The sequence below is a fragment of the Thermobia domestica genome, unplaced genomic scaffold (assembly GCF_964235325.1).
Source record: "Thermobia domestica unplaced genomic scaffold, izTheDome1.hap1.1 HAP1_SCAFFOLD_160, whole genome shotgun sequence".
Taxonomy (NCBI): domain Eukaryota; kingdom Metazoa; phylum Arthropoda; class Insecta; order Zygentoma; family Lepismatidae; genus Thermobia; species Thermobia domestica.
The window spans coordinates 359,857-373,649 of record NW_027655903.1 but is presented as its reverse complement, the minus strand read 5'-3'; the positions used below and the strand labels follow the sequence as shown (position 1 = coordinate 373,649).

Sequence of the window (13,793 nt, the reverse complement as noted above, 5' to 3'; positions counted from 1 at the left end):
TTCATAAGCCTACAACTTTTACAATTAACACACCTAATTGTTCTCTCGAAATGACTTTTAAATTCATTATGATACACAATATACTCACATTTCTTCTCTTGAGTGAAAATTCTAAGTTATGTTTCTCATGTGTTAACTTTCTCTTTTATGTGGGAAAATCCAAGGTGAAACAAGGTTAACATTAACATTTCTTTTGCAAAAATATCTTGTCATTTTTATCAATATCAAGAAACCCAAGAGTGAGTAATAAGGGAGACAGAGAGTTCTGACGCAGTTACGATTTTCTTATCGTATGAATGCGATCTTTGGAATTGGATCTGCTTTCTTTTATCTTCGAAATTGTGACACATATATATAGATACACACACTCATACCCATACATGATCATATGATAATGTGTTTCATTACCCTTTCCTAGAATCTGGTACAATCTGGAAACTTTGAACTGGCGATTTAAAAATATAAAGTATTTTATGGTTTGATTTCTGATTAAGCATAGGCCTACAGAACGCCTGTACGCATGTGCCAGTTACTTAGAACGCTATGAAAAACTGTTATAGGAAACCAAGCACCTATACTGTTGTTAAAATTATTCAAACATTATTCAAGTAAGGGGCAAAGTTGGCGAATAATACTGCGTTCACATATAGTGGTTTTCAACCTAATTCCAATCGCGACCCCCATTTTATCACATCCTCTTGCCAGCGACCTTCCTTATGATTTCTGTTTTGTAATAAGTTTCTGTGGGGTGTTTAATACAGGATCTTCCAAAAGTCCTGCAAAAAAGTAAAAAGCTGTAACTTTGTAATCATTTATTGTATTTGTACAAAACTTTTAGTGGACTTGTAAGAAAGTCTGAAATTTTGTTTCCAAGCACTTTTCTCAACGCCAAACCTCCAGCTGAGCACCATTTACGTCCAAACATTGCTGAAGTCTTTTCGGGAATCCAAGAATGGCATTTCGACGTGCTCCATCAGTAATACTCCCAATGACATCACGTATCTTCTTCCGAAGGTCCTGAACATCTTTCGGTTTTTGCTTGTAAACTTCTGTCTTCACATTGGCACTCGCTGCTCCAAGGATCTGCGTTTCAACGATTTCTTTGGACTTCGCAACACACTTTCCTGCACGGACTGAATCACATCAACACTGGTTGTTGGCCTTCCCCTACGAGGCAAGTCCAAGACACTTCCGGTAGCTAGGAACTTATCGTACCATCTCTTGATACTTGAACCTGCAGGTGGTTGTTTCTGATATTTTTGTCGGAATTTTCTTCTCACCAAAACACTAGATTTTAACTCACAAAACCACCCCACACACTGCGCTTTCTCTTGAGTAGACGCCATCTTTGTCACATGATTTGCAGTTATGACGTCAACGTTTACATCCACTCATTGTTGCCAACAAAAATTTTTAACATTTCCACTAAACAAAACACAAAATTGTAAGTAGTACTTTCAAAGTTACAGCTTTTTCTTTTTTGCAGGATTTTTGGAAGACACTGTATACCTATTTGACATACCTGTATGAAGATCTCACAATATCCATCTATTTGTATAGACCTAGTAGTAAAATCCATTTCTTGTATATAGTGAATGGATTACAGTAACTTCCCTAAAAGCGAATGGATTAAAACCAAATTTGGTCAGTTGATTCATATTACAAATATCAAATCCTATCCGTTATACTGTTTCAAAATGGATGCCATTTGAAAATTTTAAAACTTCATAACTCCCTTAATTTTGGGTCATATGATAAAAAAAAAAATCGATTTCTAATTTTGGTTTTAAAAATTTGGACAGTTGTTAAAAGAAGTTATTGAGTATTTTAAATGACTTTAATAGTGTGCGTCACGAAGATTGAATCGGGCATTGTCGCACCAGTGAAATCACACCACGCTCAGATATCTCATTAGCTGCAGGTTTTGTTGCATTTCAATTTTTCTGCAATATGCAGTTCTCATTTGTTTGATATCATACCTCTTTCATTTAAATTGATTTTTAAACAACTTTGCACCTGGTGAAAATGTTTAGTAGACGTATGTTCTGTTGTTCTTAACAGCATGTATAAAAATAAAAATATCCCTATCAGAACAAAATTCGAAATAATACTTAAAAATATTTTCCGGTGTTAGATTCTAATTATCTTCACGACTTCCATGAAACTCTCGCGACCCCCAGGTTGAGAAACCTTCGAGTAAAGGACTTCCGGTTCAATACCAGATCATGTAGTGTACGTTTCTCTAGTATATACTCGTGTCTATATGTAGCTGTTCTCGGGGCTCTTCACGTTTCCTCCTCACAGTGGCGGATCTAGCCCGGAACCGGGGGCTTATGCCCCCCAGTTTTTTGAATGACAAAAATAATTGAATCTATTATTATATGTTTTTGAAAGTTTATAATAAACTCGTGATATGCCTATCATAGTGTGGGTTCTGGCTGGCCCCCCAGTTTTTACCTTCTGGATCCGCCACTACTTCTCAATCATTATTTGTCCAAATTTAATTCCCGGAGATAAAACTTTCAAATTTGAATGCATTGTGGTAGTTCGGATACCATCATAAATTGAAGATCCACGTCTCTTACAACCTCGGTGCTGAAATGGAACCCAAAACTTCAACTAATCAAATAATTTTATTATTATTCCTTTGAATCTGCCTTCTTTTGGCCTAGAGAAATCTTCTCAACTTTTTTCTCACTTGGTGAACCATCTCGAATCATATATTAAACTTTACGATATCCAGACATTTTTATACTCGGCAAATGAATGTGTAAGGGAGGAGTGTGGGTAGCTCACTGGCAGAGCGCTTACCTCTGGTGTGTGGAGTTCTTAGTTCGATCCCCGACCAAATAAGTTTGTGATGGACAACATTACATCCATGTATTTTGTCGGGGTACTCCTGCATTCTCATTCCACCAATTCTTCGTTCATCATTTACTTGCCTTAATCATCGTTTCCTTCAGCCTAAATTTGTGGGACGTTAAACTAAAAAGGAAATGAGCGTGGCTGATAGGCTTCATTTTATTATTATTATTATTATTATTATTATTATTATTATTATTATTATTATTATTATTAGTAGTAGTAGTAGTAGTAGTAGTAGTAGTAGTAGTAGTAGTAGTAGTAGTAGTAGTAGTAGTAGTAGTAGTAGTAGTAGTAGTATCATTGTAATGCGAAGAGATTATAAAATAGCGATATTCACTTAAGTCGTGATTCAGGAAATGCATTACGTTTCTTTCGTAGGTTCTGACTTTCACTTAAACCGAAGGACATCATCTTGTTTCACTGAATCATATAGTTAAAAAAATAATAAAAAAAGGAACCAAATCTGAAATAAAGGTTTGAAATACTGACCTACGTACGTTAATACGATAAATCTTGCTATCTCAATTTAAATTTAAAAAAAAAAAAAAATGTATTTGTTCTTATAGTCAACTAAAATTTTAGTTTGAGTGGCAGAATTAGTGTGGATAAAGAAAGAAATAATGCATTAAAATGTGTTGAAGTGAAATTCAAATAACTCATTCAGAGGCGAAATGTCGGGGAATGGAAGTGCGAGATCTACCAAACGTTAGGGATATTTTCAAATCCGTATTTAATAATAAACAAACTAAAATATAATGAAAAATTTCTTTTCGTCGGTTCCCTTCTCCCTTCAAGGCCTGCTTACGCCACTGAGTGCCTTAAAATCAAGTGAAGCGTTTCCACTACAAAAAAAAAAAAAAAGGTAATTACTAAAAATGCATCTATAACACATAACTATAGATGCAAAACCCCTTTTCGTGTCTTATAAAATATTTTCCAATCACACAAATTGACAAATTGTTTACAAAATTTGGAAAGTGGGCGGCGTGCGATATTTATTGATAATTAAAATGAGCGGAGGAAGGGATGGGGAACGGTTAGGACATTACTTAAACACAAGTATTGGTTCTTGAAAGAAAATTACATTGCTAAAAATCAAAATTTTGTTGTGAAGAATTACCTAAGGTCTCATTCTTGGATTCGAGTGTATTGAGTATAAAAGGAAATCTCCCCTGAATTTGTAGAATTATTTTTTTTAACCGATCTGCCAGCCTTCAAGAGCCGCCACTCCTGGTGATGAAAGATAAAAGAAAGAAGAGAAAGAAGAAAACACTACAATATCACAAAGGGTCAATGCGAAGAGATTTGTGTATGTTTAATGGTGTGTGGAACCTTCTCTATTCGGAGAAAATATACTGTATTGGCATCAGATTGCTTATGATGATATTATTTGTCAAATAAACAAAGTTAAAACAGTTGGTTCTACGGATCAAATCGATGTTCACAGGATTAGATTGCAAGTTAAGTTTTGGCATTAGTATTGAACTCAGGGTCGTCATTTAGGGGGCCAGGGAGGGGCATTTGCCCCCTCTGAGTTTGAGATGTATATAGATTTTATCAATAGAATAGTAGTAAATCAGTGAAAAACGCGAAATTTTACTTATATCAAGGGGTCTTGCCCCCCCCCCCCAAAGCAAAATCTGAAATGACGCTCCTGATTGGACTATTTTCATTTCCTTACGTTAGAAAATATTAGGACTTTCTTGAAGTCGAATATTACTACTTTTTATTTAAGTAAAAGAAATATTAGCTCCCTGGTCTCCTCTTTTTTCTTACTTCAGTACTAAATTTTAAAAGTTCAAGATTTTTTGTTTTGTTTTTAAACATGATTTTTATAATTTTGGGATTCCAGATTTCTAAACTTTTTTTTTTTTTTTTTTTTTTTTTTTATGATGGAACCAAGTTATACCTTATAACTGTCTGGAAATACTTACTGGCCTGGAGTGAAAACTAAGTCCCGTTCTTGCATGAAAATAGCATTAGGCGTCATGATTAGTCCTTAAGAGTACTCCCAGAAGGTCACAGTGCTTTTATTTCTTAGCTGGTTTCCTGTGATGGTAGGTTTTATGTTGGATTATACGCTCTGTACTTAGAAGAAATAATTCATACAACAACAGGTTAATTGTTAACCTGGAAGGGCATCATGCACAGTCGTTCTGACGCGTGATTAGTGTCATACTAAAGAGTTCGACTAACATATGTTCCCTGCAGTAGTCAGACCCTTAGTATGACGCTAATCATACGTTAAAACGACTATGCACAATGCCCGAAATGTTTAAAATAATCAACACTTTCATTCAGAGGTGCGAACACCTGTTAAAAAATTCAGTAAAATTCAATCACAGCTCGTCAGATTCTTTTCCAGCTATTTCATTACCACTCATGCAAACTCAACTTGAATTTGAATAATTTCAGAATGGGTGAAGCTGTGGGACAACTTCATACAAGTACCAAATTCACCTCTGCTTTTACTGTCATAGTTTGTACTAGAGGATATTGCTGTATATAAATTAGGTATTTCTAATAAAATTCAAGGATAGTTTTGTGATGTTTTAAGAACTTTGGTGGGAGGCCGCGGTGGTTCAGTGGTTTGCCCTCCCCCAGGAATGTAGCCAGCAGGTTTATCTAGGAAGGACCCGTCGTTTTTGAGGGGGTCCAGCTACAATGCACAAAACCAAAAATAATAGTGTTGCAGCTAGTGATTTTGAGGCCTTAAAAACGGAACGTTTGGTTTCCGTCCGGAAAACTAAAAACAGTTTTTTTTCTTTTTCTCCATAAATATTATGTACCAGGTACCAAGAACTACTGCCTCGAACCAAATGTTATACCTTTGTGCATAACTATTTCAAGTTAAGCCCTTGTACACATAACCTACGTACATACGACTGATTTTCTTTCGAATTTCACTTAATTTCTTTAAGATTTCCTGACAAAAATATTATTTTTTTATTATTCGTGACTAGAAACACCATAATAATTTTATTAGCATAGACTGACAATTTTAAAACAGGCCTATATAAAATATTTTCATGCTTCATATTCGACAACATCCGCACAGGAGCAGTAGATCAATCGATTGCAGCTGATGTAGTAGCAAGTTGTGCATTTGGTCATTAATTACAAGGAAGAGATGCCATACTATTTTTCGATCGGTAAGGATCGATAAATAATTTACCATAAATTATTAATATGTAAACTTTGTTATTTCTAAATGACTGAAGCGAGGTAATCTTATGATGATGTTTTAAAAGCTGGTCATTGGGGGTCAAGGAAATCATTTAGGAGGGCCTGGACCCGATGGGCCCCACCGTGGCTACACCCAGCCCTCCCTGCTAGCCTAGTAGCTAGCACGTGCGCCTTTAATGTACGAGGTCCCGGGTTCGGTTCCTGGTGGGGGAGCCTTTGGAATTTTAACTGTCCTGGATGTTTCTGTGTTCGTGACCCTGTCGTTCTAGGTTATTAGAAAAGCGAGTTAAAACCAGTAACAAGCGAGTAAAATAAGTAGAACCCTAGTAATACGCATTTAAACAAGTTGATGAAACACGTTCGGTGAATCAGTTAAGTTTTTTTTAAAAAATGGTAGAGTGTTCACTTCTGGTACATGGGCTTCCTGGTTCGATTCCAACTCGCACCAAGTGAACTTTCTGCTGGACAAATACGTATGTGGGGATTTTCTCGTTGTTCTTCCACTTTTACCATTTCATTCATTCTCATAATCAACGTTCCTTTAACTAACACGACATAACAGTGGGTCGTAAACTGAAACGGAGATATTTCATTTCATATTTTAAATAATTTTGGGCATATTAGAAAGTTTCAGGGAAATGTGGGCATATTCAAGAAAATAAAGAAAAAATACCACCTTGCTTCAGTGTTCAGTTATATCCATTATTTTCAATATATTCCATATATTAAAAAAAAAAAAATGCATACTATTCTGAGCATCATATTCTATGGAGATTTCTCCAGACGTTTAGATGGTATTGGATAGATCTTCACCGATTACTGGTTGATATTGATATTGATTATCATGGTAATATAACGAGACTTATTTTCAAAATTTATTTAGGATTGTTGTAAAAATACCCCTGCTTATAATTTGATTCCCGGAATTGCTGTCAACTGAACGTTCTTATTTATACAAGGTAGTATGACGATGGAATTAAGAACAGCGAGGTAACCTTAAAAAAAAAAAAAAAAAAAAAACTGTCCAAGATAGATGTTAGCAGGCAAGAATTGGAGATATCTTCATCCACCAGTGGATTGACAATATGATTATAATAGGTATAAAAACAAAAAAAATAACATGTAATTTATTCATATACATTATATGTTACAATACATACCCCTCCACTTCTGGATGACGCAAAAGTCCTCTGTTCAGTTTTTCGTACCATAATAACCCGACTTCGACTCGAGGCTCCATCCTGCGCATGCGCACTGTCCTGGTGAAATCTTGAGAAGTCCATAACCAGTGTAGCCGTGCGGCTCCTACAAGGTGAAGAAGACCCCGTCGGTGGTCGACGGGGGTGCGTTGTTAGGTGAGACAGCATCATTAATCACAAATTAACACAGTCCATAAATTAAAGCAACGTACGAAAAAAAAAGTAACGGCGCTTCCGTTACGTTTACACAATGGATGTAATGAGTTTAGTATACGCACTGTTAACAGTTGATAGATATATAGCGAAAACGGACACAACACTTATGACAATTGTGAATTTGCGAACACAACACAACCCGCCTACTATGAAGAGCGGTAAAATCGAGTGTCTGGCGTTTGAAGCTTCGATAGCAGAATAACCAGGAAAAAACACTGTATGTGCATGTAGAAAAAAAAAAGAGATAAACGAAGAAGCGAGAGATCAGCGATGCGTATCTGTCTGCCCGAGTGCTACTGTGCTGCAACAGTGGATTCCCCCTGCGGTGTCCTCCCACCCTCCCCCTTCCGCTTATTGAAGAGGAGTCCCTTATCTTTTCTCCTGCGCCTGCCAGGCCTACTCCCACCACACCCCCGCCCTTCCACAATATTTTCGCCTGATAGTTTCAGTCACTAACAAAAGCTCTTCTGGTCGACGTCGTATGTAGACCGTGATATGAAACTAGTTAAGGAAGGGCGTAGGCATCATGGTAAACTGAACATCAGCATTCAACACGTTGATACCTATCCGTACTATCTTTCTACCGTTACAGAAAACGTAAAACCATTTTTGATCAATCAAAAAAAATTAGGGATATTTGATTGAATTCTAAAATTTAATCTGATTTTTCTCCCCGTGAAGGATCTCTTTAATGGTTTATGCAAATTATTATTTTTATGATGAAGGTATAATTTAAGCGATCTTATGCTATTCGACTGGATATACATGTGTGTCTGTCTGTTCGTCTGTCTCAGTGGCGTAGGCAGAGGGGAGCTAACCTGACTCCAGACTCCTTCTTACTACAGACTATTTAAAAATAATACATCCTGTTGAACACACCAATGAATATAAAAGTGAATTTTCATCACGTACTTAGGAGTATACTGACCCTAAATAATTATTACAAAATATGAAATAAATAAATAAAAAAATGATGGAGACAAAAATAAACTTCTACTTAATTAAATTAAAATAAAATTTATAGTTTATGTCGCATATTCTATCTCTAAGCTAGGGGCCTTCAATTTGTCAGTGTGGGCCATATTAACAATTTCAATTACGTTTGCGAGCTATTAATCTATATGTACAGGGTGTGTCTAAAGTTAAGTCCCCCTTTAAAAGCTTTATGATTAGAAAACTACTGTACTTTATGTTGTCAGTTGCATATGATATATATATATATATATATATATATATATAGTTTTCTTTTTGTTTCATTACAGCTTCATGTAGTTCCCAAGTTGGCCGCATGAAGCGCCTCTGAACCATGAGTCCTGCGTTGAAAAGCTACTGCTAAAGGATCTGGACTATTTCCAAAACCACAGCAGCAAGAAAGAAAAAAAAAAAAAAAAACATTTGCAGGATAAAAATTTACCAGTACATCCTTTCAAAGATTAATTCGATAACGAAATTGAATTCCGCTTGCATGCTGTGTGTTTCATTAGCGATCCCCGACATTATCATTTTTTAGACTTCGAAACTACGCTATGCATGAGAGTCGGAACTCTTATGGAACGGGGTGAGCTCCTTCGTGGCTAAGCGGATAGCGTACGCGCCTTTGGCGTGGGAGACCCGGGTTTGATTCCCGGAGGGAGCTCATGTGGTTCAGATTCCACGTGAATCAGTAGGTCCACGTCTCATATAGCCTCGCTGCTGAACGGGATGTTAAACTCAAAATCAACTCAACTCTTATGGAACGGCCATCTCCGTTCGTCTGTCTGGCGCCACATATCGAAACAATAATGGTAAAATATATCAAAAGTATTTCTTTTAATCGATTCAGAGTTCCAAGAATACGTTCCAACTTCTCGAATAACCTGTTGAAATCGAAAATGATAGAAATAAACCTTTACCGGTTTCAGCGTTGGTTGCAATAGGACAAGAACGAAAATAGTTAGTGATAAGTGATTTTTCACAATTGATTCAGCGTCTCACGACAACATATCGTCACCACTCGCAACATCATATCGAAATCGAAAGTGGTTGAAATTTCTTAGTACTTCCGGTTTCAATATTGATTTCCATAAATCAAAACTGGCAAAAGATACCGAGAAGCATCTTTTCGCAATCGATTTAGCATCCAAAGAATATGTTCTCTGTCCTCCGCTAACACTCTATTCAAACCGGAAGTAGTAGAAATAAACTATCTCCAGTTTTAACATTGACCGTTAATTTGAAATTCACTAATACTTCCGGTTCCAATACCAGGAAAAAACGGTAAGAGATATCGAAATGTGTTTTTGACACAGTTTCAGCAGCTCAAGGATGAATTTTGTTTCAACTTTCTCTCTGTTCAAACCGGAAGTGGTAAAAATCTACAATTTCCGGTTTTAACGCTGATCGCACAATGGATAAAACAGGAATAGATGGTGAGACTACATGCTTTTGATTTAGATTCAGTACCGCAAGAATATGTATTGGAACCGAAAGTGATAGATATCATTTCCGGCTTCAATATTGATCGCCAGAATAGAGCAAAAATAGTAACAAATAGCGAGTAATGGCTTTTTAATATGGACCCGTTCTTCGCATAGGAAGAATAAGAGGTTAATGCAAAAGAATCAAAACATCTGAAATATATGCAACCTGGACGACAGAAAGAGCCATTGAGTTTCCTAACTCACACTACATAATCCACTGATAATTTTTGCATATAAATTTTGACCCGCAACCCTCTTCCTCTGGAGTAAAGACCGTCGTTGCCGACTCTTCATTCAGAACATGTGTTCGAAGATTAGAAAACAATAATTACTCCATTTCGTGGTATTTATCCTTAGTGGTTATATAAGCCCCATAACCATGAGGTAACAGGGTTGCATACACACAAGGCATCATAAAATAGCTAGAAGCGTACATATATTTTTGCATACTTTTTCACCTCCCAAATTTGACCGGTGCCGAGTTTTTTTTTTTTTTAAGCTTGGTCTAGGCATAGATGTGTTAAGATCTATCTGTGTTTATTAATGACCGCAAAGAACAATTGCATTAATACTACAACTTGTTTCATGTTATCAAACTTGGTTATCCGACAATGAAAACAGAGTTTACCCAACCAGTGTCGTATGCAGGGATTTCTATTTTTAACTCCCCACTTCAAATACAAGTATGTGAAACGATATTATCTTGCGAGCCTGGATCCCTCCCCTGTGACGAAATTCTGTGTACGCCACTGTATCCAATAGTGGTTAGCTACGAGGATGATAACGGGTAGAAGCATCTCAATTTACGACAAATGGGTTTCCGGTAATGCCAGAATACTTACGATAATGATTGATGGATTATTTAAGTATCATAGAGATTTATTCTAAATTTGATATTAACAGGAGTCCAAACATGATTCATTTATACAGGGTGTTTCGAAACAACACCGACAACGTTTGGGAGGTGATTCCTGACACCAAGATAAGACAAAAAGTATAGACCAACCTGGGTGCACAAATGCAAAAAAATTGCACTGGAATCCAAACAGATATATTGAGATTGAACCTCGGTATTGAATTCTATAAAAAGGGTTACCATCTTTCCTCTGCAATTGTGCTTGCTTTATCTTTCACTAAGATAATATGTTATTATTTTAAAAAAACAACGAGACTGTATTTGTAGTACTTAAACCTTTCTGAGTGCGAGTGCTATTTCCCTCCCCGTCGTTGTTCATGATGGGGTAGCATACTTAAACTCGTGGCTTTAAGATTTGTTCTTTCTGCGGAAGGGAGGTGGAAAATTGCCTAGGCTGATCTCCTATCAATACGCGTATAGAAGTTATTTATTGTTTTAAACAATCTAGCTCAAGAAATGTTTCAATTCCAAATCTCCCTTGTATATGCCACTGATTGTGTAACAATGCAAGCATCAATAGAGATCACACTCTTAAGAACTCTACTAAATTTAATACATTTAAATTTTTAAAAAGTAGTCAATAAAACTATAATTAACATAGAAAACGAGGATTTATTATTATTTATTTATTTGTTCAGTAAGTTATTCAACTGTAACTAAGCAAAAAATTGCTAGAAATCGGCAACTATGAATGCAGTATTGGCCAAAATTTAGCTAACAGCTAAACTATGTTATTAGTACTCCCTAATTAGTATTTTGTGGAAATGTCTACATTTGGCCATAAAATATCAACACTGCTCATATATCATTAATCTGATAACAGGGATGATTGAGAAATCGTGATAATATAACGTATTGCCTCAAAAACATTGTATTGATAAGATTACAGAGAAAGAGAAAATGCTTATTGAATGTACGACTATCACTTTCTACTAAATACAGTCATTAGGTTGTGGAAGAAACTGATTGCACAAATCTTTTAAAAATTAATTGGTTTACGTCAATGAAACTGCTACTAATTATTATCTGTAGAGATATCATTACTTCTGATCTTTGCCCCTGTTCATTGAGAAATCCCTTTCATTTCTCACATCCACATTTATACTAATTGTTCAAAGATTACATATCCCTTTGTTTCTCTGAACTAATTATTATTATAACATCATAGTAACACAACTTTCACTAATTTATTTTGATCAAAATACAAAAAAATGTAATTAATTACGACAAAGGCGATGCTCATGTGTATCCAAGCGATTATTATTTCAAGCGTCATTGGTATGCGTGATCCTGAGTTCGACTTCCGGTGAACGCAGAAATTTCTTAGTGTTTGCTTAGCCTCGCGAAGTACCGTATTTATTCGAATATACTCGTATTTGTGAACACTTCTCGAATATAAGCATCTTCCTAAAAATTCGTGGCGGCTTTGACAATCAAATATAATATTAGGGTTACCGTATTTTATAGATTAAAATGGAGGATTTTGAATGAATGATTTTTAGATATGGTTTTCATTTCACACATTTCGCCTTACCTCTAACCTTCTTCAGGAAATCTCGTTTACATACGATACTACCGTAGTATGTACATGTTATTATGTGTTTCAAATTATATAAAATATATTGATATCTATTTTACAGCGTTAACTTTCAACTTACTCTCTCGTCTATTCACTGAACATGTCCATTTAACTCAATGTGCAAGCATCTTTGAACTTGCATTCACAATATTATCTTGAATTATACGGAAGTAGTTCCAAAACTAAGGTTTCCAAAGAGCTAAGAACGCACGGGAATTGTTGGTGCAGCTGTTGGCAACACTGTTATATTTACTGTTTCCTCCACTCTCAAACTAGCCTACGCGCACCTAGCTAGGACGTTCAGTTCAGACTTGGCTTGACAGCCGTATCTAATGGAGTTTCCGCTTGGCGCTATCGCCAAGTGTGAAATTCAAACAATTATTCCGGTTTAGAACGCAAAAGGTGCTAAATCGATTGCAATTCATAGCCAATCGACGGAAGTATATGACGAGGAGTCGTGCAGCCACTACATTAGCGCGGATTGTTAGAGAAACTTAAAGTTCACGGTGCAATATAACGATAACATATAATCTAGTAGGCGAAAAGTTTTTAAAATCTACACTACTTGAGAAGAGTAATATAAATTATTGTTTGTTGAAATTAATGTTACCCACGAGACAAGAGTCAAGACGAGAAGTATATTTTCGAATTCGAGACGAGACGCAAAACATCACAGTTCTCGTCTCGAAAGCGATAGAAGACGAGAAATTTCTCGAGTCTTGTGAGCAATATTAGTCCACCCAAATCTTTAGATCTCAAACACTGTTTCTGTGTTACATGATTCATAGTATAAAAGACATAAAATCCTAAATAAGATGCCGATTATTACATAAGACAAATGGTCGAGTAGTCAGGGCAGTTGGACTGCATGCCAAATATCCTTAAACTTTTGGCTGTAAAAGACTTATTTTTATACAAAATACTACGTTCATTTGTTTATATAAAATGATTGTACGAACTCAATGAAGAGCATTTATTAACGCTTAAACTCCTTAGTTTAACGTCCCATGGTTATGCCGTTTAGCCTTAAAAAAGATAGATGATTAAGGCAAGTGAATGATGATGGAAGAATTGTGGAATGAGCATGTGGGAGGAAACGGAAGTATCCGAGAAAACCCACGGACACGGTGTTGTCCACCACAAACTTTTGAAGATACGTAACGTTTGAAGATACGCAATACTCCAATAATAAATATGGTTTAAATGTTGTTATATTACGGCACCTCTGTGGACCTCTCGTGATACTAAGATTCTGATAACTTCTACATAAAATTAAGGAACAATATCAGTTCATAAGTTTTCTGCATACATTTACAAGGCAAAGAAGGAAAGGATTTTTGATAATCGAGACATGATTAGCAATAATACTTCGA

General features: G+C 35.9%; 1 protein-coding gene across 1 annotated transcript in view; it reads right to left on the bottom strand.

Annotated features, from left to right (window-relative positions):
• The window catches only part of LOC145676478 (uncharacterized), a gene marked incomplete at its 3' end in the record, with an annotated part of 259,061 nt that overhangs the window by 100,337 nt on the left and 144,931 nt on the right, over positions 1 to 13,793 (bottom strand). The window contains exon 2 of the mRNA XM_081747284.1: positions 7,212 to 7,356. Coding sequence (XP_081603410.1) covers positions 7,212 to 7,356 — 145 coding nt within the window. The remainder of the gene's footprint in view (positions 1 to 7,211; positions 7,357 to 13,793) is intronic.